This window comes from Pangasianodon hypophthalmus, chromosome 19 (assembly GCF_027358585.1).
Source record: "Pangasianodon hypophthalmus isolate fPanHyp1 chromosome 19, fPanHyp1.pri, whole genome shotgun sequence".
NCBI classification, from domain to species: domain Eukaryota; kingdom Metazoa; phylum Chordata; class Actinopteri; order Siluriformes; family Pangasiidae; genus Pangasianodon; species Pangasianodon hypophthalmus.
In genome coordinates this window covers 13,893,658-13,920,981 of record NC_069728.1, presented here as the reverse complement: position 1 = coordinate 13,920,981, position 27,324 = coordinate 13,893,658, and the positions used below count along the sequence as shown (strand labels likewise).

Sequence of the window (27,324 nt, the reverse complement as noted above, 5' to 3'; positions counted from 1 at the left end):
AAATCCTGTGTCACTTTTCAAAGAAAAGACAAGTAAAAGAAAGGAACTGACCCTCAAGCGTAGTCTCAAAATCAGTGAGAGGTGAACTGTCTCCTTTCTCATATTGGGCCAAGACGTTGACCTCATACTTGGTGAGGGGCGTGAGGTGGACGAGCATAGCAGTGGTGGTGTCTCCTGGTACTGAGACGGAGACATAATCTGCATCAGGAGTGTCAGCAGGTTTGTACTTGACTAGGTAGGACTCAACATCTGTAGCATCGCTTGTCCACGTGGCCCGGAAACTCCTGGAGCTTATTTCGGAAAACCTCAGGGACTTAGGTGATACCAAACCTGCAACACAGTGATTACAATTGATCACAATTCCTAAAATAAAAGCTCATTCAATTGTTTCCATCATCTTAAGCTAACCTTTACTCAACTTATTCCATTATATAACAATTATAGAACATTATGCCAAAAGTTTACAATATACCGGCATGTGCAAATACATTTGGGGCTTGTAGTGCAGACACCGTGGCTAAGACTTTTCGCAATAAACTGCAACTATTTGTTTTTACACATGTGGGCCACATGTTCATCAGATTAAAAACAATAAAAAAGCAAAGTTGGCCCATTTTGAAATCCTTATTATAATTGTAAGCATGTGAGTAAATTATTTCTGCTGCTGTTAATTTTGAGTTTAAAATGACATTACAAGGGTAATTTCAGCAGTCATGTCACATACATATATGTTAGTTTTGGTCAGCAAAATATAAAAAATATATTATTTGAAAAAATAAAGTAAAGATGCTAAATAAATGTTTATCAGTTCTGTTAAAAAGTAATAATTGGTGGGTGTAAAGATCATGGTGGAATGTCCAAACTTCACAGATATACTTAAACTAGCTGAAATCACCCCTGTGCTTCACTACATAGTTTACACCTGTAGTTTTGGGAGTTACACAAAAAGGCTTTGGTTGCAATAGCTAAACATACACACATAGGCCTAAAGACCTACATCATAATGGAGTACTTAAATTAGAGCTTTAATTTTTAAAAAATGTTGTCTGTGTGCTTTTCTTATTATATTACCTCCCTAACAGAGGAATGATAGTATTCTGTCTGTGACCTAATGAACCAGTATCAGGATGTTTGTATATATTTATTGATAGAGACTTCAAAGCCCTTCTGTAAGTCGCTCTGGATAAGGGTGTCTGCCAAATGCCATAAATGTAAATGTAAATAAGCCAGATAGCTAGCTATCTAGCCTGATATCTTTGATGGGGTCCTCAAGGATCCTTTTGTAAGGATGTCATGGGGTACCTCTACAATTACCACACTAAAATCACCACACCAGACGAAAATATCCCTTCAGGGTTTCTCTATAGACCTCAATTATTACATTTAGCAAATATCCATTGCGAACTAAAAAGCTTTCTAAAGACTACTCACTTCTCTGCTTGATCTTCAGAAGTTCCTGCTCAATGCGTAGACAAATGGACTGGGTCAGTTCTTTGGAGATCCTCTGGAAGGCGTCGAAATCCTCCACAGTGTACACGTGGGTTTCAGCAGGAGGATTGGCAATGGCTTCCAGCTCTGACCTCACGGCATCTTTCACCCCAACAGCAAAGATCTCCACATCGCTGTTTCTCAGCCTCGTGGCTGGATCTTTAAAAGCATCTGAAGACTTGCCATCTGTGATGAGGATTGTCACGCGAGGTACATTGGCACGAGCTCCTCGGTTGGAAACAAAGATCTTCTCCCTCACGTAAGTCATGGCTTTGCCAGTGTTAGTGGAACCTCCTCTGTATGGAAAGTTTCTCACCGCTTTAATCACCGCATCCAGATTGTGGTGCGTGTTCAGGTAAAACTCAGTGTGTGGATCCCTGCTGTACTGCACAAGACTGATCTGGACCTTGTGTGGACCAATGTCAAAGGAGTTGACCAGGTACTCCAGAAAAGCTCTCACTTTTGCAAAGTTGGCCAACCCTATACTGTACGACCCATCGACCAGAAGGACAACATCAGCCTGAACATCCACTCCAAGGGAACATTCTAGAAGGAAAATGTTACGATCAGTTTAGTGGAATAATTGCATTTTGGTTGGAACACCTTGACCAATACCTAGCATCTTATTTTCATTTCAGTTGTTAGCAATCTAAACAATATTGATAGAGCCTAGTTTCAGAATTCCTTTTGATGGATACAAAAACATGCCATTATTAAGAGTCCATTAAAAAGTATCAAATTTTAGTAAAATTTCAGAATGGGTCATTTGGACTCAAACAGAACATAGTAGTTAGCTAATAGTAAACTGATTACAACAGCATATTCCTATTTACCCAGTGATATTTTGAGAGGTTGAGTCTTCTGCAGAGTAATGATTGGTTCACTTGGCATTAGTCCTTTCAGGGCAAATAAGCTGATTTCATACTCAGTCTCTGGAGAAAGGTCCCTCACATTCACACTGGTCTGAGTGGGACCGACGTAAAGCTCCTGCCGCTTGCTTCCCGCAATCATAGGCACCAGCTGTATCTTATAGCCAGTTACTTCACCCGCAGAGGCATCCCACGTCATCCTCATCGATTTGGATGCCACCTCCTTAACCTGCAGGTTTGAGGCAGGTTCGACCACTACAACGAGATGCAAGGATCCATTCAGGGGTCTATAAATAACGTGAATGCACTAAGCTACATATCATAAATGGCCTTTAGTTAAGAAGCATGAAATGTTTAGCCCAAACAGGCTTCACCATAAAATGGTAGGGAAACCATTTGTAACGTTAATAGCTTGTAGATCACTTCCTCCCAAAAAAAAAACAAATTTTTTTATATGTTAGTGCAAAAAAAGACAGATTTGAGATCCTTATTGTAGCATGTGTAATTCTAAGCACTACATTCAGGCCAGTGTAATTGGATATGTACTGTATTTATGCTGATATACTACATATTAAAATACATGATAACATGTTGTGACCTTATTCACTTGTGTACTTGCTCTTTTGTTTGCTGTTTTTTACCTTCCTCGCCACTGGCCAATGAGCTCATCTGATTCTCGACTCCAGAACACACATGTGCAATGAGGTCCTTCTGCACCGTCTTGATCAGATCAAAGCGAGAGACAGTATACACGTGAGTGTTATATGGAGTGGATGCCATTTGTTGCAGCTCTTCTTTATCCGCCTCACTGATGCCTGATTTGTAGACAAACAAAAAAAGTGTTAATATTTATAGAAGTGCACTAAATCTGAAATCTTGCCAAAGACTAACTCATTTCTGCTTAAAAGTCAAATCCCAAATGTCTTGTAAAGTTGATAGCTGCATGTGAAAACAATCAAAAGCATCCGATACCCATTCTTTAAGAATGCCTCATACTAGTTATTCACTATAAACATGTGAAAAGCAGCAGCCGCTTATCGCGTCTCCACTTTTAAAGCAATCCAGCTGGATTAACAGTGAGCCTTTTGAAATAAGGAGCTGGAGGTCAGGTCAGTGGAAAACGTTTAAAAGCAGCTTATTTTTCCTCCACGAATAGGAAACTATGATAGTGCCAAAGGCAGCGTCTGCAAAACCCATCTGATTAGACTTTGACTTCTTGAGAGCTTTTTTTCCACCATTCGCTGCAGATTGAGTGAAGTGTGAGTGTGGAAAGGGCAGAAATCCCTCTGCTCCAGCTCTGAAACCTAATACCATAAAAATAAAGCATTCTATGTTTGAGAGACAGCCTCAGACTCCCACATACCTAGGGCGAAGATCTCAACGCCGTTGTTCCTCAGTTTTCTAGCATAGTCCTCAACAGAGTCTTGCGATTGTCCACCCGTGATGACCACAGCAACTCTGGGGAATCCTTTTCTGGCACCAGCGGTTTCCGTGAAAACATTTTGCAGCAGGTAGTCCAAGGCATCACCTACACAATGCCAGCAAATAAAATAAAATTAAGCACTCACCTTGCAAGAAATTCTCTGAAATGCATATTTTCATATTCATTCCCATGTCATTATTTATGAACTGTCAGAAATAAGAATTAAAATTGTGGTTGCAGGCACACTGCTGGATCGTGAGTGGATTTTGGCATGGAGCGCCTGAGTGTTTGGCTGGGAGTCTTCTCACATCCGCATAAACAGCACAGTGCTGATTTACTTTTGCTCTACGCATGCAGTACGTGAGTAAATATATGTGGGTTTGTGTGTATTTGTGTGTATGTTTATGTATGTACGGAAGCTAAAATGTGTGATCTGACCAAATCTGGTGAAATAGAGCCTTGTTACCCTTTTAGACATACGTAGGTTTTGAACGTGTTTTTTTCTTTATGATATGAGCAGCTGTATAACTCTTTAGCTTAGCCCCTAGTCTCTATAATTTCTTGATACTTGGTATCATTGTGCTAGCAAAGCATGCACTTTAAGATGTTCTGCATTACAGCCCTTTTCAAAAGACTAAAGTCAAATGTATATAAGGGCTTGCAACATATGTTCAATTTTTTTTTTAATAGAACCTAAGACACTGGATTGAGATCTACCAGAGCTAAATCATGAGTAAAGTTGATAACTGGGCTGTATACAAAATGACAAAAGCGACCATTGCACAAACTATCTAATTTTCCTACAGTTTTATATATACATTAATGACTAGTTAGTCTAAATTTTCTGTTTCATGTGAAATAAATGAACACAAAGGAAGGAGAGATGCTTCTATAGCAGGGATGTTTCATCATATCCACAAGATTTGGCTGAAGGTTGTCATTTCCACCAAGTAGAAACCTAACATATACATCTGAACAGCTAGACTCAGGTGTGGCTCTTACTTGGTTGGAATGAAAATAAGATTGGATATCCCTGGGCTAGGGGTTTAATGCAATGACACTATCTGTATTTCTATCTATAATCTGTTTTGTGCTCCAAATATTCATATCTGTATCTGTATTCGTATCCGTGTTTGGATTTAAATCCAAAGTTGGTGTGGCCTAAACTTTTTTATGAAACCTATACCCACAGAAACACCGGAGAATACAGAGGTAGAAATGCCAGCACTGTGAGCATGTTGTGTCTAATGTTGTGTCTCTGACATTTCTTGATTTCATAATTGGTCTCAAGTAGAGATGTGTATGGGGTTGTTCTTTTTAATTCCACTCTCTCATTTTTTTTTGTACCTGTACAATATTTTCTAATGAATTTGGTTGATTCTGTTTCCCAACACAGTCCTTCATGTTTACGCCTACCTTGCATGAAAGTAAAAACTTCCCACTCATTCCGCCATTTTTTTCCATCCTTTGAGTTCTCTTCTTTCAAGTTAAAAATGAAATAATGCACCATCTATTTTATATCTCTATTATTTTCAAACTGAATAAATTATTGCATTTGATTACATCCCTACACTGGACTAAAGACAACTGGGAACTGGGACAATTTGAAAGCATTAATCTTAAAAAAAAAAAAAAAAAAGTACAAGAAAAAGAATGAGGAGGAGGAGGAAGAGAAGGGAATATTGTTGAGATCTGCTGAAAAACTGATAAGGCCTCTTGGATGAACAGTGAAACATATGTAAGTTTAAACAAGTCCAGTTGTTCTGACTTAATACTACTAGATCAACAATTTAGTGAGAAATTACCTACGCTCATTTGATACAGACAACATTTATCCTAAAATAAGTTCTCAAATTCCAGGTCAGTTTATAAAACAGAGATCAACAACCAAAGTACTACCTTTCATTTGTAGCTGACTGACTCAACTTTCAGGTTCAAGAACCCAGCAGCTATTCAGACTGTCAATTAAGCTTACATGTGTAACTATGAGCATGTGCCCTATTGTGTGTGTGTCCTAAACACCTGTCATGATGTCTCCTCCTTTGTAGGGCAGGTTGTTGATGGCACGGAGCAGCTCAGGGCGTCTCAGGTATTGGTTTAGAGTGAACTCAGTCCTTGCATCTGTGCTATACTGAACCACGGCCACTCTGCTCTTGTCCTCTCCGATGTCAAAAGCTCCGGCCATGGCTGAAATGAAGCTGCGGACTTGCTTGAAATTCTCCTGCCCCACACTCCAGGAACCATCCACCAGAAAGACCAGATCTGCAACTGCACTGGCTGAGCATTCTGGGGGAAAAGGCAAGGGAGAGGTTTATAGGATCAAACAGAAGGTACTCACACTGACTTTATAAACATGATACATTTCCATCATGTTATTTGGGGAATTAGAGGCTAATAGTGGCCTCTGAATATTGGCTGAAATCCAATACCGATCTAATACTATATTTAACTTTAATAATTGGAAGGGTTGTTTAAAAGGTGTCACTTTGCATTTGCCATTATTAATAAATAAATAAATAATATCAATAAATAATGAAATAATAGTGCCAAATAGCATTTCAGGCCTACAACGCATCCCTGAGTGTGTGGCTACTACAGGAAATCCATTACTTCTTTTGCTGTATTTCAAACCGTACAGCACTCAGATGACAAATGTGTACATGTCACATCCATGCAATGCAGTAATTAAGTAAAAGAGTAATTGTTCCTGAAGTTCACTGACTTCACTGCCAACTAATCCACCTAATAGTATCAGACATATGTGCAAGATCCCTCAGCATTTAATCAGTGTGCTTCTCAGCTACATTAAGCTGCCTAATCGGCTGCCGAGGGAACTCCTCCACCCATACCTAAGGCAGAAAAAGTCATTTGCCTTCTGCTGAAGGCAAGAAAGAGGAGGAGGAGGAGGCCACGAGGCTCTTGTAAAGTGAGCCGCTGTAATGCTTTCCACTGCTCTCAGCATTTTTAGGGCCTTGTTTTAATCAGGTTGGGCATGAGGGGCCACGTACAGCTGTACAGGAACAGGCACTCACTGACTTACACAATGACTGCCTCACGTTTTCATGCTGGAGTAACACCTAAATGTTGTCTGGACTCATAAAGTAAAACACAATGGGGCATTTGTGAAAAAAAATGTAATGAGCACACAGGAGAAAAAAAAGCCAAGGGGTTGAGAGACAATGAATGAGTGAGAAACAGGGAGGAAGGTTTACTTACTGCTTGAATCTGAAGTCTGTGGTCTTCTAGGACCTCCTTCAAACCCACTTGATTGAACTACAGGAAAAAATGAATTATTCCTCTAAAGCAACATAACGAACCCAACACGGTTAACACAGCAAGGTTAATCAGCACATGACTTACTTGTTATCTGACCAGAGAGGGGTATACTCTCTTGTGATCCAGCATATGAAGATATTGTTACTTCATAAACTACATCAGTGGTTAAGTCACTGATGGAGGTCTTTTTTGCAGAGGCAGGAAGTGTAAACTCTTTCACAGGCTCATCTACAGTGAGGAAAGACAGAACAAAGAACATAGACATATAAAAGGTTCTGTTCTGCTAATTGCAAACTTGGGAGGCATGCCATTTCATTTTTATGCTACTATACTACAATTAATATACAAACTTGGTTTCCTTTATGTTCTACTACTATGTTTTACTGTATATTATACATTCCATGTATTGTTTTGTTAGACATTTGGTAGACAGTAAGGTGCAATACAGTCTAAGAGCAGATCTGAGAGTTACTTGTTTACACTTGTTTAAGTGCCCAACATTGGCTCTCTAGCAGTCTTGGGATTTGAACTCACAACCCTACAGTCACTAGCATATAAATTTTTGTTATCACTGTTACCATTTATTTAATAATGATCTGCATTTTCTGACAGATTAGAAACAGTTTTTCAAAAGGAAGCAAAGTGTAATGGGCCCATAACAGTCCTGAGGGGCACACTCAACAGAAAGCTGTAAAAGCTGACTAATGAATGATATATAGGCTCATAAATTGAGACTACCTACCTTGACCTGATGACACTTGTATTCTGAAGCCCTCTATTCTTGACTGGGGCAATTTCCATGTCATTTCTACTGTGTGCTCATTTAAAATTTTAAATTTCAAATCCGTCGGAGGCATCACTGCGAAAAGAGGAAGTAGATCAAGTGAATGCCAAAAGTGATTTCTCTCTTAATTGTATAATTTAAAGGAACACATAACAAGTGCACGGACGGGACCCCCAACGATCAACACTTCATGTCTGAAGTTAGCACGTTCATTGTTGGGGAAGGAGGAGTGACGGCAACACAAGAAAAAAAAACAAGAGATAACGCCATTTTAGATTAAAATGACATCTGTTTGAGCAGTCTGGCCGAAAGGCTGCAGACTACTCAAGCAAAAACACACAGCAAAAAAACAAGTGATCCACAGAGACCGGTAGAGTGCCAGATTTTTTCACATGCGGTCACAGCAGTCAGTCCAACACAGCTGCACTTACTGTGGTGAACTGCTGCAGAACTTTCTCCAAAGAAATATATTTTGAATGTTGATTGTACAATGGAACTATGTCATCTCACAGTGCATATGTTAAAAACGCATCTCATTCTACACTGCATACAGACTTGACTAGAATGACAATCCATTGCAAACCTCATAAAAGAATACACAGTGTCAGTGGTGACGCTTGTGTACATTCTTTTCGACATTAAAAGTAACTTAAATGAGGATGCACATAAGGTGATTTGCACAAAACTGAAATAGGACAAGTGAAACAAACAGAAACGAACAACAAAAAGAAACACTGGGTTGGTCACATTGGGCAGACTGATGTCACATCTGCCCAATGCACATGTACATGAAAAGTTGTATGCTACAACTTGAAACTTCCATGTACAAGACGAACTACAGGGACAGAATATATTTAGAAATATTTTAAAGTGATATCCTTGACTGTGTGATGTGTGATGCAAGTATTCTATATGAGATATATTTGGCAGTTTGGAAAACATGTGTGAGGTTTGTGTATGTTAAGGATACCCCAATAAAATATTTTGTGAAGCAATAGCTCTGATCAGACTGTGACCAGAGCCAAAGCTTGACCAGGGCAGGGACATTAAAAATAAGATCCACCAACCTGGTTGACCAATTCAACTTTGACGATGACTTCCATTTCTGTTCCCATTTGGGCCCAACCCAACCCTAACATTATGCTGGTCATTAACACAGTCGCACTTCCCTACAGCACGCCATATGTACTGCGCAGCTAATTATTTTAGTATATTTAATATACGAATATATTTACAGATGGGTAACAAATTAAAGGGAAAATCTGAATAAATGAGTGGAGGAACACAACAAGTGCAGATGTTTTTTAGGGTGCTGATTTTGCTAGCATGGTTTGGGTCTAATTGTTCCTTTTGATGGAAGCGTCACTGCAAATCAATACAAAGTTCTTCTGACTGATCACCTTTATCCTCTGGTGAAACATTTCAATCCTGATAGGAGTGGTCTCTTCCAGGATGACTCCGCCCCCACGCACAGCACACGACGGCTCACTGAATGGTTTGATGAGGATGAAAATGATGTAACTCATATGCTATGGCCTTCAAAGTCCTCAGATCTCAAACCAATTGAACACCTATGGGAGATTCTGGAGTGATGTATTTCCCACCAGTTCTTTCCACCACCATGATCAAAACACCAACTGAGGGAATATCTTTTGGAAGAATGGTGGCCCAACACTTTACTAAGACTCTTGATGTTGTTTTTTCCTTCAATATGTTGCCCATCTGTATGTAGTATAGAGGACTGTTGGAATATATTATGGACAAGCTTAGCATCTAATTCACTTGTGCTTCTCTGTGGTACTCACACTTTTTACATTCTCTTACAAACAATCATTTCAGAATAACACTAAATTAGTAGGCATTTCTTTTACATTACATATACACCGAGTTCCAATTTATTACGTAGACTTAACATTTTGGTCCTCCTAGATACACAGTTAGAGACTAACGTGTACCTCATCTTTTTTATGCACAAGTCATTTCTCTTGTCAGCATCAATCACTGAGATATGCTTTTGCCTCTCTATTAAGAGAAATTGCAATTATGACCTTTAATAAGGCCTTCTCATTGATCTTCCTCTAATCATCTGAATCTTCCTCTAATCATCGCCATCATCTATAATAATAAGAAAAAAAACTCTTTCTTTCTAGCATATGGAACTTAACTGAACAAAAAGTAAAGCACATTGTCACTGACATGCTGACGTCTGACATTGCTTATTAACAGAGTCCTTTTTCTCTTTATTTGGGAAACTCCAAAAGTGAAGAAGATGAGCAGATCTATTAAAAAAAAAACAGATTTGTTTTGGAAAAAACTGGTATTTTTTGTCTTTTTGCTCCATAAAATCTGGAAATTTGGCCTCCGGGTGGATGTCAAGTTGAAAGCAGTAAAAATGTTCCATTAGGTTTTCCGCTGAACACCAGTAATGGCGCACTTTGTACTTTTACGTTTGGCAATGATGAAGTCCAGTCACTGACTTTCTGCCTTTTGGATGACTCTGAAAGTGTTTCACCACATGGATTACCTGCCCTGAGTTAGATGGGCTTTTAGTGAGAATGTGGCTTTCATCTGCTGGTTATGGACTTCCTTGGCTGCTATTTGTGAAATGGATATTTCTGTATTTTATAACCTAGATTTATTTAAGATGAATATAACTTTAGGATGAACTAGATACACAAATCCTTTGTCATTCATAGTAGGTTACATTTTTCCTTATCCTTAGCCATGTTCCTTGATCAGCATCCTGGAAGAACATTCATTTTACTGGCAGCTCATGTTGATATGTTGGAATGTTGATATATGAACTTGAGGAAAATGTCTAGGATCTTGACCCTGATCTAGCAATTATCATCCTCAACAATCAATCAATAAAAGGGAACAACCACACATGTATGAGTTGTATTTAAACAAATCTAAACCACATCAGCATGTTGAGTGATCTGATTTGATCAGATGTCACTGGGTTGTTGTTTTTTTAACCAAAGCCCAATGCTGTGCATGCTAACTATTCAATTTCAAAATTTGTACTAGCACTAAATCAGTTGTGAGACTAACATTTCTCTTGATGTGTTTCCACTTGATGATGTTTGATTGCAATTTAATTTAAAGTAATTTGTAAATGATATGCAGTCACATACAAAGACAAACATTTTAACAGAACCGGTGTAGAATTCAGTAAATCCCTCCCATCCCTCATCTGTATTGGATTATTCTAAATGAATACGGTCATGTGAGCTGCATATACCTTCTTTCAGCTCACTGGTATTCCCAGTAACTAAAATTATGGAAAGTAAAATAAAAAACCACTTATTTAGTTTAAATTAACAGCCTGTTTTAGCTTGCTTAACTAGAAAGGAAATGTAATTGAAAGCAGCCCCAGGTGTGTGCCCCATTTCATGGGCACAGATTAAGACCAGCGTTAGCCCACACAGGGCTGAAGATTGATACAACACGCAGACTTAATCTGCCCCTCAGAGCAACTACGCCTTGGGTCGCTGCCTTAGTTTCAAGGTTTTCCTTTTTTCCTTTACTCTTGAGTAGGACTATGAAGTTCTTCAAATCAGAGCTTTGATAATAGAAACCAATCATGCTCAGTTAAACCCAGATGGGTGAAACAGGGGAGCAATGGAAAACAAAACAAATAGTCCACATGTCGATTGCATACTCAGATGGAGATTTCTTTCTTTTTTTTTTTTTTGAAGGTGGGGGTTTATGGCAAATATGAAAAAATATGAAATAAAATATATTTTTATTGAGGGGGGAGCACATCGCCATAGAGAGGGTTAAAAGGGTTAAAAAAGAAGGAAGAAAGAAAGAAAGAAAGAAAGAAATGGGTAGAAACAGAAAGAACAGTAAAGGGGAGAGAGAGAGAGAGAGAGAGAGAGAGACTACAGACATGTCAGAGACAGGCAGAGAGAAAGACAGATTAAGAGAGCAAAAGAAAGATCATAGACTTATCACAGAGAGAGGAGTGTTAGAGAAGAGAGGAAAAGAGAGCATGATGAGTAAGAAGGAGAGAGAGAGAGAGAGCACAAAAAGATATTACAGAGAGATGAGTGTTAAAGAGGAGAGAATGTGAGAGAAGGTGAGAGAAAGAAAGGTAATGTTTAGTGACTCAGCTGTCTTTACCTTCATTCTGAGCCCTCACACACGACACTATTGCCACTGCCATGAAGGCAGACGCTGCCAAACACAGCCTTCTCTTCATTTTCACTCCGTGTCTGTCTCAGCAGAGCATGAATGGACCTAAGAAACGAGCACACTCTTACACTCTGCATTCCACAATCCAAACCCACACACTTTTTTTTTCTTCGTCAGCTGTTACATTTACTTAGTACACTTTCATTATTATCTGTCCCATATTTAACAAAGACATAGGACATAGAGAGAGTGACATTTTGGGATGCATGGTGGAAAGACCTCTGTTTTGTACAACAATTCTTCAATTCTTCATATTACATGGAACAAAATTATATCGAATAATTTTTATTTATGAGGCACATTTTCATTGAGTCTAAAGTCTCAGGGCTTTACAATTCTGCAAAAATACTATACACCGATACTTAAAATTACTAAAAATTACTGAACAACATAATAAAATCAAATGAAATACTCCATTTTAAAGTAAATGGAGGTAGTACAAGGCTGTGCTCCTAATATTCGCTCAAGCATTTCTCTCAAGTCTTTAGAGTTAAACTAGAACTTAGTTATGTAGTTAGATGGGTACATTTCTTTTTCAAAGATTTGTTTTACACATCAAAACTCAAAAACTTTCTTCTATTGTGCCCTAAAAAAAGTGTTAAGCTAAAAAAATGTTTAGACATAAGACATAAACTACAAGCTATAAAGCATTCAGACTCTTGGAGCAGTGTCTTTGCATTACAACATGAAATGGGAATCCCTTTTTATTACATTAAGGTGCGACTTTACCAAGTCTCCACAATAAGCCAAGCAAGAAAAACTGTCCGTAAATCATCTGGCTTTGATCACAGACACAGAGCGCCTCCTGCTGAACACTGCACAGTCCCATTTACGCTCTAAAGCACACTTCAACACTCATTAATCTTTAGTTGACAAGGCAAAGTGCACACAGACTCTAGAAATGTAGAAATGAATAGCAAATTTACCGGATCAACAAGAATAAATCTTGCACATCATAATTAAAATCTTAGCCTTTCATTAAACCAGCGCATTCATCACAAGAACCTAATAAAATGTTCACATGTGTGCAAGAAGACTGTGAAATGTCCAAAAAGATTTCACAGCAATGATGCCAGGTTATTTAACTCCCAAGAATGTTTATAAACTCTATTTTTAATAATTATAATTATAAATAATTAATAAAGAGTCACTGTGCTTTTTAACATGAGCTCTCTGAGGCAATTCACAAACATCTTCTTAGATTGAAAACAAATTGCAAATTTTATTGCAATTTTATTGCAATTTTTATTGTTTTACACAAGAGCATAAATAAATGCAATATCAGGAATCAGTAACTAAACTCTTCTTAAAAGAAAAAAAAAGACTAGTTAGTAATTCACAGAAAAATTTGTGATTTTGGGGCTTAATTAAATGTTTTTTATTAATAATAATAATAATAATAATAATAATAATAATAATAATAATAATAGCAAACATGAGAATTAGTGTCATAATTTGAACTCACCATTCAATTCCGGACAGTGTCCAAAAGAAATGACTGATATATCACACAAACAGGGGAGGAAGAGTGTGGAGAGGTCTGGTGTCCCGTCTGTCCTCGTTTACTTTGGACCTGATCGTTCACAGACAGCCGAGGTGATGGAGCCTGAGGAGGAGTGGAAGGAGGAGGAGGAGGAGGAAAGTCCGCTCTCCAAATGGGCCAGGGTCTGTCCTCGGTCTGCTACTTAACAGGGGGGGCGGTGATATTGAGTGTGTAAAAAAAAAAAAAAAAAAAAAAAAAAACCCTTACGACACCATCTTCATCATGAGAGCTGCTGGGAGGAATTTACACTGCTGGAAACTTCTGCGCACTCCTTTGATGGGGATGGAGCTCATCCATCAGAGGAGCTCAGGAATGAAGGCTGGGGTTTTACACACACACATATACACACACACACATACAGACGCACTCACACTCACTCACACACACACACACATGCACTTTTGTCTTACTCTCCTTGTGAGGACTTTCAATTGGCATGATTATTAATGCAGTTAGCCTGCATCTAAATCAAACTCTAATCTTAACCTCAGTTACCAAAAGAAACTTCTGGGCTCTCATTTAGTTTTTCTAAATAAAAGCTGCAGTTTTTGTAAAAAAAATAAAAAATTTAAAAAAAATAAAAATTGGGGATTAGTCAAATGTCATCACAGGTCAAAACTATCAGATATTCTATGCTCGCCTATTTGGCATTTGGTCCCCACCAAGTTATAAAAACATCACACACACACACACACACACACACACACAAACACACACACATAAGGAAGTGCAAGCTACATGCAAAGACTTGCATAGATATTAAACAAATCTTCGTCATTGAAAAACAAATCCCGTAACAGAAGCCCTGAACTGAAAAAAAGGGAAGTTATTTGACTTAAACACCATGCAGAATAAGAATTATAAAGTAATATTCGATCATTTAGTCTTGTTGATAGATTGTGTGGTCAAAATAACTAGATACTATAAATCTGTCAAAACACTGAGTTATTATGTTGAAATAAGGACATAATATTTTGAAATAAGGAGTTATTACATGGAATTAATGAGATATTACATCAAAATAATGAGTAGGGTTAGGGTTAGGGGTTAAAAAACATTTTTCACAACTTGGAGTTGTTATTTTCGAAGGTGTTGGTACATACATTGTGGCAATTAACTAATAAATGTTAAGTAAGTAAGTACACAAACAAATAGGTAAATAAATAGAACTGTTATGATCATAAAGTTTAGGAGCTTATTTTACTGAGATAGGCTACCTATTTAAAATCATATATTTGACTTCCTGTGCTTGTGGTAGATATATAAACATTACTTTCTTTCAAAATCTCAATATCAGTAGTCTATTTGGAGGAAGAAAAAAAAAGTGACTGTGACTGTGATTTCAAGTGTATTCAAATAGTCAGTGATATCTGTATGTTTTTGCCTTTCTTGCCTTTAGAGCTGCATATTGTGTAACATTATACTGGTTTATATTTATTTGTGAACGTCGCCCTCTAGCGGCCGCGCTGTGAAGCACGCCTAAAGAACGCTATTAAATACAGTGCGTATTAGATATGCATTACACAGCATGTAGTTCATCCTGTATTCTGTTATCCCATTCTAAGGGCACTGATCTAGGGAGTGTTAAACCATTTGGAATCCAACTTTAGTGCCCTTTGTGCATTTCAATTTAATTGTCATAAGTAACACAATGATTAGTAACACTCTTAAAATATTCACTAACAAATTGGATTCACAAAATGGCGTCCACAGCGGTCTTCACACTTCTCTATCACTGTCCTGTACTTTTCTGAAGCCTAAATGAATATATGTATATTCAACATGTATATTCAACATATAGTGCACTGAAGAACCTTTCTATACCTCCTAATGCTCCTAATACACACAGCGGCAATACTTCTCCTCTTACATTTTCAGATAGGCTTTACAGTTTGGCAATAGATTGTATTTAACATAAATTATTAATTCCTAGCTAGCTATTATTGCCTAGCTAGCTGACCAGTTAATGTAGTATATTTAGCTAGCTAACTACAGTTACGTTATAAGATACATTATAAATATGTCTTTCATTTGAACAGTAAACAAACTATAACTACTTTATCATTCTTTTTTATTTTAGATACAACAATATTTTTGGAGGAAAAGCTGTTATTCACCAGTTATGACAACGTAAATTGCTAACTATCAATTTGCTAAGCCAGGCTAAGCTAGCTCATTCTGTAGGAAGCTAGTAGCGTTAGCTAGTGTTTGTTTTTCAGTTCTTAGGTTTAATGCTGAGCAGTAAGATTTTAATAATAATAAAATTTTGAAATAAAATGTAAGGTGTCACTTAATGCTTTAAGTTTCAAAAGCATCGATTAGCCTATTTAATACTTAATGTTATGCAATATGAGACATTTTATAGTATACACATAAAAACCTTAAGAACTTAATGATATAGCTTTTATATTTTAAAAAAAAACTATTGGAAAAAGAACTGTCAGTTTCTTTTATATTTAACATTCTTACAATATTGATTTGTGACTTCATTTGATGCCTAAATAAAATTTGTGTTTGTAAATTTCTCTGGTGTATGAAGGATCATCTTTTTCTGAATGTTAATTCCCTGACACGTGTGAGGTGAACAACAAAAAGTGATTATTTGTAAATAAATAGTGGGCATTGCTGCCTCACAGCTTCAGTTCCCCTGGTTCGATTCTGAGCTCGGGATACTGTCTGTGTGAGTTTCTCTTGTTTTCCACATAGGTTTCCTCCTAAAACCCTGCAGATAGGTGGATTGGCTACTCTAGCCCTAGCTGTGAATGAGTGTGTGAATATGTGTGTGCGCATGCTGCCCTCTGACAGTCTGGTGTTTCATCCAGGGAGTATTTCTTCCGCCTAGTGTTCCTGGAATAGGCTCCGGCTCCATCACAACCCTGACCAGGATACTGGTCTCCTTCAGCAGCGACTGAAGGAGAGTAAATAAGCACAGTACGTATTGAAATATATTTTCACTTTCATTAAGCCGTTATCCTCACAGTGCGCTGTGTACACTGTGTTTCTACAGGGTGTCCCAAAAGTCTTCATACATATGGGAAATTAACACTTTTTTTTTAGCAAAATGTCTTCCAAAATTGTTAATACCATCAACTTATATATTTTCTTCAGACAGCCTTTAAGAATGCCTTTGACAAACCTTCTTTAAGAACGTATTGAAATCATTCTCATGGCTGGATTGGGAAGCTGACGCAAGGTTGCGATGGACTTTAACAGGAAACATGGCAAGCACATCACACACGACACTGTTGCCAAACTTATTAACAAATTCAGAAAGACTGGAAATGTTGCAGACCAACCAAGAAGTGGACGTCCACGAACATCCACTGACGAAGGGACAACCAAAGTGGTGCTAGCAAACATAGTCCTCTATGTATGGAGACTTTTGGGACACGCTGTAGATCATCATGCCATTCCATTGTAGAAAAACGTAGCCACTCACCATCCCACTCACTTTCCAAGGTGTGGGATAGAGGGCAATTAGTATTCATGCCACTTCTTACAACTTCATACAAATAAAAATGAAGAAAACCAATCCATAGTCTTTGCTGCATGTTTTCTGAAGTAAAAGTTCTAGTTCAAGTCTTATTTGTCACGTACAAAGCGTAACAGAGTAGAATTCTTTGTAGTGAAATTCTTGGCTGCTTAACACATAGTAGGTCACATAAGGTAGGTAGATATACACTGTATGTCCAGCCAAAAGCAGATGGAAACTTGGCCATCACACCCATGTGTGGTTCTTCCTCAAACTGTTGCCACAAAGTTGTATAGAATGACCTTACGTGCTGTAGCATTACAATTTCCCTTCACAGTATTGTTTTTTAACCACTTTCTTTTTCCACTTGGAGCCAGATCTTGGCTTGTAAATCAATGCAGCCATTATCACAGACCATCGGAACAATTTTCCAAATTTGAATCTTTTTTTTTTTTCATTATGCCCCTACATTTGACTCTTTGAGCACCGAGCACTTCTTTCACTTCAAAACAATGATTATTGTTAATAATTGGTATGAAGACATCTTTGCGCACAGAAAAATTGATGCAGTCACTTTTAATGTCATCATTTTGAGCTGGTGAAAAATTAACTAATGAACCCCAAGATCTGCTGTCTTCCATTTAGGCTGGTTCTTGTTTTGAATGTGCAGTGAAAAGGCATGATCCCACACACGTATGTGGGTGTATTTAGGATTTTTCTACCCTATGATTTTTTTTCCTCTTATGAACTATAAGGGGAAAGCCGGCTCGGCCTTGTGCCAGAGAGCAACCAGAAACATTGCTAGACCAGTTTCTGCCACCAGAGAGAGCCACAGAACACCACCGTGATTATAATCAGTGGCAAACAGCTACACCTGTGCCTGGGTCTATTTAAGAAGAGCATGCCTCTCACTTAGCACTTTGACTTGATTCAACTTTGCTGTGTGCTGGTGCTTAATTTCCAGCTGGCAAACTCTTAGTCTCCTGGGGACATCTTGGTGATTTCTCTGGCCTCTATAGCCAACTCTTGTGTTCCCTAAGCTTTCAGTTCAAATAAATAAATAATATAGTCCTGGTCCAGACCTTTAGTGAACTTTTAGGACATTTGGCTTTCTCTGCAGTTGGATCTATTCCTCTCTCTGTGGGTGGCTCATTGAGTTGCTCATGGGGTTATTCTTGCCTCTGATTGCTGGAGAACAGGGATCAAACCCTGCATGGGGTGCCCTCCCCATTACAGCAGGATTGGGGTAGAAACATGGACCCAGCATAGTCTGAGCAGTTAAATAGCAGTAATTAATCAGGGCACCACTATCAGCAGGCAGGAGGAGGTCTTGCAGCAAATCCTCACAACTGCAGTCACTTTTTGAGAGCTTACAGAAGGAAGCTACTCAGCCTGTTGCAGCTACAGCTATAGAGCTGCCTTAGCCCACTCCTCTCAAAAACTCAAATAGATCAGATTCATATCTACCCACTCCTGAGCAGTATGATGGGAACCCCAGCTGATGTTGGAGATTCCTTTTGCAATGCTCCATTGCTCTTGAGCAACAGCCATCACGTTTCCCTTCAGACTGTGCCACGGTGGCCTACATTGACTGCTCTACTCAAGCCATGTAGAAGACATTTGATAGTCCTGTGTGTGTCAGAGGAGCAGCTTCTCATCTCATCAATTTTCAGCAGGGCAGTTGTACTGTCTCTGAATATTACACTGAATATTCCACAACTCTCCCCTGGGATGCACTCATGGCTAGCAGACAAAATTAAAGATTACCTTGCCACTTGAGATCAGGCCTTGACACTCAAGAACTTGTAGGAGCTAGCCCTGAGGCTCAATAATAATCTCTGCAAACATCACAGGGAGTGTAGAGACAGCATAGTCAGATTCCTCTTTAGGTTACTCCACTAGAACTCTTCACGTCCTTATACTGAGCCTTAGGAGGAGCCCAAGCAGCTGGGACACCCCCAACACTCCAAACAAGAGCAAGAAGCTCTCATGAAGGAAAACCAGTGTCTGTGGGCACACAGGGCATTTTCAGACCACCTTTTCCGCTTTGTATGCAGTTATACTGACAAACAAGTACTGTATTTGTCATTGGCCTAAGAAGATTATTGCATGCATGTATCAAAATAAACCATTTACTAAGGCATAATTACAAGAAAGTCTCCCTAAAATGTATCTTAGTATCTCATAATTGGCCTATAGGCTAAAAGTAAGTAATAAAACTGAGAAAAGTCATAATAAAAATTCTCATTATCATGACTCAAATGCTTTTCTTTTTTGCGAGTGACTGAAATAGGCTTCTGTAATTTTCATGTAGATGCTAACCACAGGGTTATGTGGGGTTTTTTATCTTAATAAGGAAATTTTCCCAAAGTGGTGCCAGGACTATTCTGATCTCAAGATATAATAAACTTTGCTATTTGTACTTCTGTGTAGTAATATTATTTTGCTGTGTATTATGGTTTCTTGGAACTAATTTGAGAATCTGGTCCATGATGACGAGATTGTGTTACATAATTGCTGCAGATTTGTCAGCACAAACCTTATTCTACCATGCTATTGGATTCAGATCTGGTAACTGGAGAGACCATTGTGACTTCGTGACATGGCACATTGCCCTTATGGAAAAAGTTATATGCCTGTCAAGGGATAATACTATTGCAGGCAGCTATAATACTCATTAAGGGCCCAGTGTGTGTGCCAAGAAAATATTCCCCACACCGTTACCCCACCACCAGCAGCCTGCACTGTTGACACAAGGCAGGCTGGGTCCATGGATTCATGCTGCTGACAGCAATTCTGACCCACCCTTCTGCCTGCTGCAGCAGAATCGAGATTCATCAGACCAGGTGACATCAACTGTCCAGTTTGGGTCAGCCTGTACCCACTATAGCCTCACGTTTCTGTTCTTGGTAGACAGGAGTGAATTACAAGGGTTTGCAAATTGTCAAAGTGTCTAAAAGGTATTAAACAAATATCAAATTGTTTTTGTTTCTTTGTCAGCTTTCTATCAGAACCTTTAAGTTTCACTCCAGCAAGCAACAACTTGCTGACGTACACCAAGACTCCTCAATTCCCATCCTGGAGGCCCAAAGGCCAATACAGTCTGGCAATTTCTCTGCTGAATCTGGTAGCTGGAAAACAAAATTTCCTAGGGACTGGGAATGTAATACTGGGTTTGCTTATAACGTAGAGGTTGTTTAGGAAAACGGAGAAAATTATATGCTTTAGTAATTCATTTTCTCTTTTTTCCTAAACAGTACTCCACCTTATAGGCAAACCTATCACCATATCATTCTTAACAGGGTATAAAGCATTTCAAAGAGAGGCAGAAGTCATGGGAAGCAGATTTTATTGTCCAGAGCTACATAGTTGTAGATTGGTCCCATTATGAAAATGAATAAATATACAGCTTGTAAACTCCTTACAACATATACATGGCCATTTCGGCAGAAATAATTCCAGGAGTTTTTATTCCTTTTTCTGTGGGAGCGCTGCCTTGACCAGCTCGTATATTACAAAGACAGTTCCTATAAAACAAAAAAAACAGTGTCAGACCACAAGTAGTAAAGCCAAATTTTATATAATATACACATACATATATATATATATATATATATATATACACACACATTATATATATATATATATATATATATATATATATATATATATATATATATATATATACACACACACATTATATATATATATATATATATATATATATATATATATATATATATATATACACACACACATTATATATATATATATATATATATAGGTCCTAAATAGTGCAATATTATGTATATTATTTTGCACACTAAATAAATACAACTGATTTATCTATCATCATTAATAGTGTAGCCTAAAAAGCATTGAGCCTGGAAGTATAATTTATGTGTGGCTGTTAACTGAAGTGCGTTTTTTTTTTTTTTGACTCATTCCTTGCTGTTGTTTATTAGCATTTAATAACCCTAATATCAGTGTAAACAGTGATATCCTGAATCGTTTTTGCTTTCATTATCGAATAGACGACTAGTCAACTACTTTTTTGATTTACTGGTTGACTAATTAAAAATGAATATCCATGCAACCCTTCCCCAGAAGGCTCATTGTCTTTCAAATAAAGTTAATCTTCCATCACATACCCAAGATGGTGAGGCCCATCGTGGTGCGGTACAGGATGGCATCCCCGGCTCCACCCTTCAGATGAACTGGAATGCCATTATTCTCCTAAGAGACACCAAAATAAGAGCAGATTAGTATTTATCATGCAACAAATTAATAGTCTTAACTTTTTTATATAGCACACGTCAAGTGTGGCTCAATAATCATTATTTTAGTGTATTCTTATTCATGGGTCTTTTAATATTTCCCTTCTTTCCTGTGATTTCCTTTTCATCTGTTCACCCCTGAGAAAATTCCCACCAAAAAACAAATTTCAACAAACTCAAGAGTGAGCTGATGATTTCAGTGACACATTGTGGGTGGACATTTCTGATTTTATAAGCATATATTGCCATTAGTGATTCTGACCAATACATGCATATCCAGAGAATGTTTAAATACTTCTAGCAATCACAAAACTATAATTCGCATCACTCTGTTGCTATACAAAGTCTTCAGTGGAAGACTGTTAGCAATAAAAAAAATTTTTTTAAAAAGTCAATCAAAAGAAAGCAGGATGATTAAATTAGCTATTATAATTTACAGCTACCCCCAAAATAAGAGCCCAATAGTAGTTCAGGCAAAAGGTACTCTATAGTCTACAAGCATGAATTAAATAACTCTGCTGTGTGTAAAAGCCTGCATGCTGCTACTTTTCTTTATGTACTATATTAAAATGGCGCTGTTAGACTCGATCAGCACACCATATGCAGGTTAGTGGATTAGAGCCTTGTTCAGCTAAGATATACTTATCTGTTGGACATGTTTCGAGTGCAACAACCTGAGTGTGAAGTGAACACACACAGACACACACATACACAGACTTCTAAAAAACACTTGTTGCTATATTACTGATCAGATGTATGCTTTAGTGATGTGTATTTATGTTCTTAGCTCTCATATTGTGTTTGGGGCTCCTGGAGACGCTGTACGCTCTTTAACAGCTCAAAAATACACCTAATGTTTTACCAGGTTAATATTTACAATACCTTAATTTTACAGAAATTATTAACACAATTTTAATCTGTTCACTCTACTGGAAATTATGCTGTTTGGGGTTTATATTTATACATTTATAGCTCACATAACATAAGGCAAGAAACTATTATTATTTATACCACAGTGCTGTTGAATTCTCAAATCTGATTGGTCACAAAGTGTTAATTTTCTACAACAGCAGCTCTGTTTTGAGGTTTTTTTCAGTGACAAGCTACATTTTTTTTGTCTCATGAACAACAGAAAGTGAGGAAATGACTGTTTATGTCTATAACGTAAAAGGAGTTAATTTTTTTCCAGAGACTTTCTTCAATATTAAACGTAAATATAAATGTTTAATAAAAAAGGATGATGTGGCGTTCTGTAATAAGTAATCGTGTAATCGCTGACATAGTGCTGTGATATAAGAGAAATAAAACACTCCAGGACAGGCTGTTATTGGAAAAACAATCAACTTTGGGGAAGCAAAAGTGACTCCACTTCGCATCGGGCTAAATCACCCCACCCCATCGTTGATTATTTTACTATAACAGCATGCCTTGTTGCGTTTTATTCCTTACATGGTGTAGTAATAATGTTTTGAGATCATTTATCATCTTAATAAAATGTGTATGCTTACTCTACAGTAAAATGGAGGTTTAAAGCTTCATTCGTTTTCTGTGTAAATGGAAGAATATTAATGAAGGGAAGGAAAGTCAACATTTTAGTTCATTTTAGTACACGTGTAGTAAATCTTGAAGGTCAACTGATGATTATAATCTAGCAACCAGTGACACATACATTCTTTCCTCAAGTAAAGGTAGACTATTAGTTTCATAAAAGTGAAAGTGGTGCATCTAAAGAAGCCGTTTCTGTATAATTAATGGATTTTAAAAGGTAAGATACTTGCATGTCATGTAAACTGTAATTCTTAGCAGCATGCACAGGTTCTTAGCTCTGGGTCGACAGTAACAGCAGCACTATAAAGCGGTATTTTTATTTGATTCAGTGCACTAATGGCTGCACCATTTCACTACAGTGTGTAAGTAAAAAGGAAAGGATGGTGACTGAACAGGGCGTGGCCACTGTGCCGGTCAATCCTAGGGAGTTCTCTGGAGTTTTCTGACCTCCAGAGAAAAAAGAAAGCTGTTCAACATAAAGAAAGACAAACAGAACAACAAACAGACACAACAGTGAACCGTGTGTAAGTGCAGAACCCCCCAGATGTGGACATTATTATCCATTAGGAGAGAATAATCTGATCAAGTCACCTGGAACAGCTTTTGCTTCTGTGGAACTTTATTTTCCACCTGCCTGCGAGCGCTGCTAGTTAGCGTCCGCCGGGACAGCTGATGAAGTGCCTGGAAACACACAGAATAAACATTAGAGCACTGGCTCCCATTCTTCATGCGTGCATTAATGAGTTAGCTGGATTGAACTGGCTTGACATGATCCTGGATTTCTTTCAACAAGTAAATAAGCTCAGACGTGCTCAGAAGCAGGCTTATTGAATGTAAACTGGATAGACTGCATATTTAGAAATATGGCAGCACAGTGGCACAGCAGGTGGCGCTGCCTTGTCTCCTGAGCTCAGATTACTGTCGGTGTAGAGTTTCTGTGATTGTTATTCCCATGTCTGCATGGGTTTCTCAGGGTTCTCCAGTCTCCTCCTACCTCCCTAAGACATGCAGGTAAGTGGATTGATTGGCTAGGCTAAATTGCCCCCAAGTGTGAAGGTGTGTGTGCATGGTGCGCTGCAATGGACTGGCATCCCATCCAGGGTGTACTCCCACCTCACACCCAGTGTTCCCAGTATACACCCCGGATCCACCGCCATCCATCCTAGCCTCCTTTCTTAAGGCGCTATATATCCATTAAGTCATGTTTATTATATATCGCTACCTTTCCATTCTGTAGTGCATGATGGGACAGGTTAGGGCAAGAAGTGTCCATCATGCCACAATCTGCTTGGCAAATGCAGTCCATCCTCTACATTATTTTACTGTACATTTGTAGTTTTCTGTGTGAACGCAGTACATGAAGAAGAAAATGTTTTCACCGTCCTGTACTTGTATACATGACAAAGTCAGTAAGATTCTTCACCCGTGGTTCTGTAAGCATAGCCTGGGGGTCCTCGATTTTTTTAAATGAACTATTACTGTTATTATATTTATTATATGGCAGTTTTTATTAGAACTGAATGTCTTGTGAGTAAATAAAAGATTGTGTGGATGAAATGGTCGGAGCTGAGGGTGTCCGTGCAACTTATTTTACAGTTAAAAGGGTCCCTGGCTCCAAAAGCTCTAGACAGTTAGACCATGATGTATGAAGTATGCAATTTGAGACACAATCCTTCTCTTTAACTTTTATTTCTAAAAAGATGACAACTGCTGCTGAGACAAGATCAACATTACCCATTTCTCCTAAAGCACAGGTTCCCATCCCTAGTCCTGGAGTTCCACCTGTCCTGTACATTTCACTGATTTCTCTGCTCTAACACACACTTCAGCTCAGGAAGGGCTGCTCGTTAGACAATTAGTTATTAGGTTCTTTTGGTAGTTTTTATTATTAGTGGTTAGCACGTTTGCCTCACACCTCCAGGGTTGGGGATTTGATTCCCGCTTCCGCCCTGTGTGCATGGAGTTTGCACGTTCTCCCCGTGCTTCAGGGGTTTCTTCCGGGTATTCCGGTTTCCTCCCCCAGTCTAAAGACGTGTGTTGTAGCCTGACTGGCATTTCCAAATTGCCCGTAGTGTGTGAATGGGTGTATGAGTGTGTGTACGATTGTGCCCTGTGATGGGTTGGCACCCCGTCCAGGGTGTCCCCTGCCTTGTGCCCCGAGTTCCCTGGGGTAGGTGACCCAGTGTAGGATAAACGGTACAGAAAATGGATGGATGGATGGATGGACGGACTGACGTACACGACAGGAGGTACTCCAGGACCAGGTCCTGTTTAGATTGCTGTATTTCCTTGTTTAATTTTTGTCCATTCAAATTGCCACAGCTAGATTACCTCTCAGGAATAAAAAGGGAACCATAAACACTTTGGTCCTAGCTTCTCTCCCTCCTTCTTCTTTTTCTTCAGCTCACCAGTTTTAGTGTTTTATGATTTCTGTCTTTCTGAAAGGTTCTCTGAAAGGTTCTCTGAAAGCTCTCATACAGCTCATTAACTGATCATGGCTAGCCAGTTACAATGCTATAAATATTAGATTAACTATCAAAAACATGAATGTTATACAATTAGTTTACAATCAGAGTTATTCACTTAATTCAGATTCAGAATGTAACGTAGCTAGTTCTTATTAAATCCCTATCCAGTGACTAAAGTGATTTTTGTTTCCTTGTTAAATCCTCTATAGTTTGTGAGGAAAAGCTAATATAAGCTAATAATAATGATTAATACTTCTTAATACTTCCTCTTTCAGTTTAGCTCAATCCTGCACTATATATGCAGCAAGTTCATCCTGTCCTTCCAGGCCTGGCTAGTGAGCTAGCTAACACATTATCTAGTGAAATTAATTAGCTTAGCATAGCTCGAAAATATGTTCCTCCTACAAGTCCTTCATTACATCCTGAATAATGCTTTCACAGCTTTTAAATATTATTTGTTGTAATGCACTCACCGAAACGTGCCTGAACATTATCTCCTGCTCCTGCTTAGTCTCTCCAGCCAAGGACACTGGAACGGAAACGGAGGCTAAAGCCCAAACGCCTTCCTGCTCCCTATATAAGGGCACTACATGCGCCTTGAAAGCCGCCCCTTCTGCAGCCTACTTAGTGCATTATAAGTTCCAACTCGAGCTATTTCGGATGAAACCGGTGTATTAACGGTGGTTCATCAGTAAATCATCGCCACCTGCTGTTCTGGCGTGGTACTGCAGTTTCATTTTTAAGGGGCATTATGCTAAATGCTACACTATACACTGTGTACTTGACTATTAAGCAGCCTACCTCGATTTTTTTAGTAATATTTAGCTGTCAAAGTGAAGTAATTTCTCTCTCAAAATAAAGTTAAAATGTAGGCCAAAGTCTGGCTAAAAGCAGAAATGGTGAATCTTTATATTGTGCAAATTGAAACATCACCAAGTCTGTCTCTGATCATAATTATGTAATGATTATTATCCATAATTTCTATGAAATACCACATCATTTCATTTAACTAACCTTTACCTAACAAATACCTCTGGCTAGTTAGCCAATTAGTCAGCTAACACTAGCTGAAACACCAGTTTACACTTCACTAGAGTTGATGGTTGAAATGTGCTACTTAAAGGTAAAATCCAATAATAATAATAATAATAATAATAACTTGTATAACTTGTATATGAATCTGTATAATCTTCAATGGTGTCCAGGATTTATTTTGTAATGAAATTGACTGAAATATTTCCCAGGAGATAAAGATCTGTTTTTAGGACATAAAATGTCATCTTCCACCTATTACTAGTATTTTATTTTAATCATTTTCAGTGCAACTGTCATAAAGGTGTTTTATAATATTATTATTCCAAGACTGATAGGCAATAGATCATACCTTAAATGATTAAACATCAAACTTGAGCCATCACCCCTCCTACTGCTGTCTCACATCCCCCCAAAATGCATTTTACAGATCCTGCAGTTTTTATTTCGTATATTTCCTCACCCCCGTGGCCAGAAATTAAATCCCCTCTAAACCACTGCATGTATGTGCATTTTCACACTGGTTAAAGGTTTCCTACACAACCCACAATGCTGTTCAACCACCTGCTAATTGACAGCACTGGGATTTCGCCCTTGCTTCATCCTTACTTAAAGACAGCGATGCAGCAGTGCTTTATTCCTTAAGTCTACCCAGCTCTCTCACTTCCTCATCACTACACTGCTAAAACAGATCAGTTTCCAAAGCTTCAACTTTCATGCTACTGCTGCCATCAATGCCATCATGCAGGTCGTCTCATGGTTCGCTAACTAACCACGTCACGTTTCTGCTTGGACATCTCACTAATATGATAATAAATGTCATTGAAAAATGGTGCGAAAAGAAGTTCTTGCACTTCTGTTTTTAGGAACTAACAGCGACTGTTATCTCTTATGTTTGAGATTCAATTGTTTTCTCATAATAAACTACACTGTAAATGTGCTAG

The 27,324-nt window shown here is 38.2% G+C and overlaps 2 protein-coding genes across 5 annotated transcripts in view; both read right to left on the bottom strand.

Annotated features, from left to right (window-relative positions):
• col12a1b (collagen, type XII, alpha 1b) overlaps positions 1-13,708 on the bottom strand; it is an 82,454-nt gene extending 68,746 nt beyond the window's left edge. For all 4 annotated transcript variants that reach the window (XM_034313524.2, XM_034313521.2, XM_034313523.2 and 1 more), the window contains exons 1-11: positions 13,506-13,708; positions 11,969-12,085; positions 7,799-7,915; positions 7,141-7,284; positions 6,997-7,053; positions 5,803-6,066; positions 3,721-3,885; positions 2,999-3,172; positions 2,322-2,612; positions 1,432-2,034; positions 52-330 (exon numbers count right to left, since the gene is read on the bottom strand). In XM_034313524.2, the coding sequence (XP_034169415.2) occupies positions 52-330; positions 1,432-2,034; positions 2,322-2,612; positions 2,999-3,172; positions 3,721-3,885; positions 5,803-6,066; positions 6,997-7,053; positions 7,141-7,284; positions 7,799-7,915; positions 11,969-12,047 (2,173 nt within the window). In that variant the 5' untranslated portion in view covers positions 12,048-12,085; positions 13,506-13,708. The remainder of the gene's footprint in view (positions 1-51; positions 331-1,431; positions 2,035-2,321; positions 2,613-2,998; positions 3,173-3,720; positions 3,886-5,802; positions 6,067-6,996; positions 7,054-7,140; positions 7,285-7,798; positions 7,916-11,968; positions 12,086-13,505) is intronic.
• A 6,679-nt stretch (positions 13,709-20,387) lies between these two features.
• LOC113531698 (cytochrome c oxidase subunit 7A2, mitochondrial) lies at positions 20,388-25,972 on the bottom strand. Its single transcript, XM_026922558.3, has 4 exons — positions 25,822-25,972; positions 23,472-23,561; positions 21,207-21,291; positions 20,388-20,582 (listed from the first exon to the last, which is right to left on the bottom strand). The coding sequence occupies exons 1-4, from the start codon at positions 25,837-25,839 to the stop codon at positions 20,524-20,526; spliced, it is 252 nt and encodes an 83-aa protein (XP_026778359.1). The 5' UTR covers positions 25,840-25,972; the 3' UTR covers positions 20,388-20,523.
• Between the last annotated feature and the right edge of the window lie 1,352 nt (positions 25,973-27,324).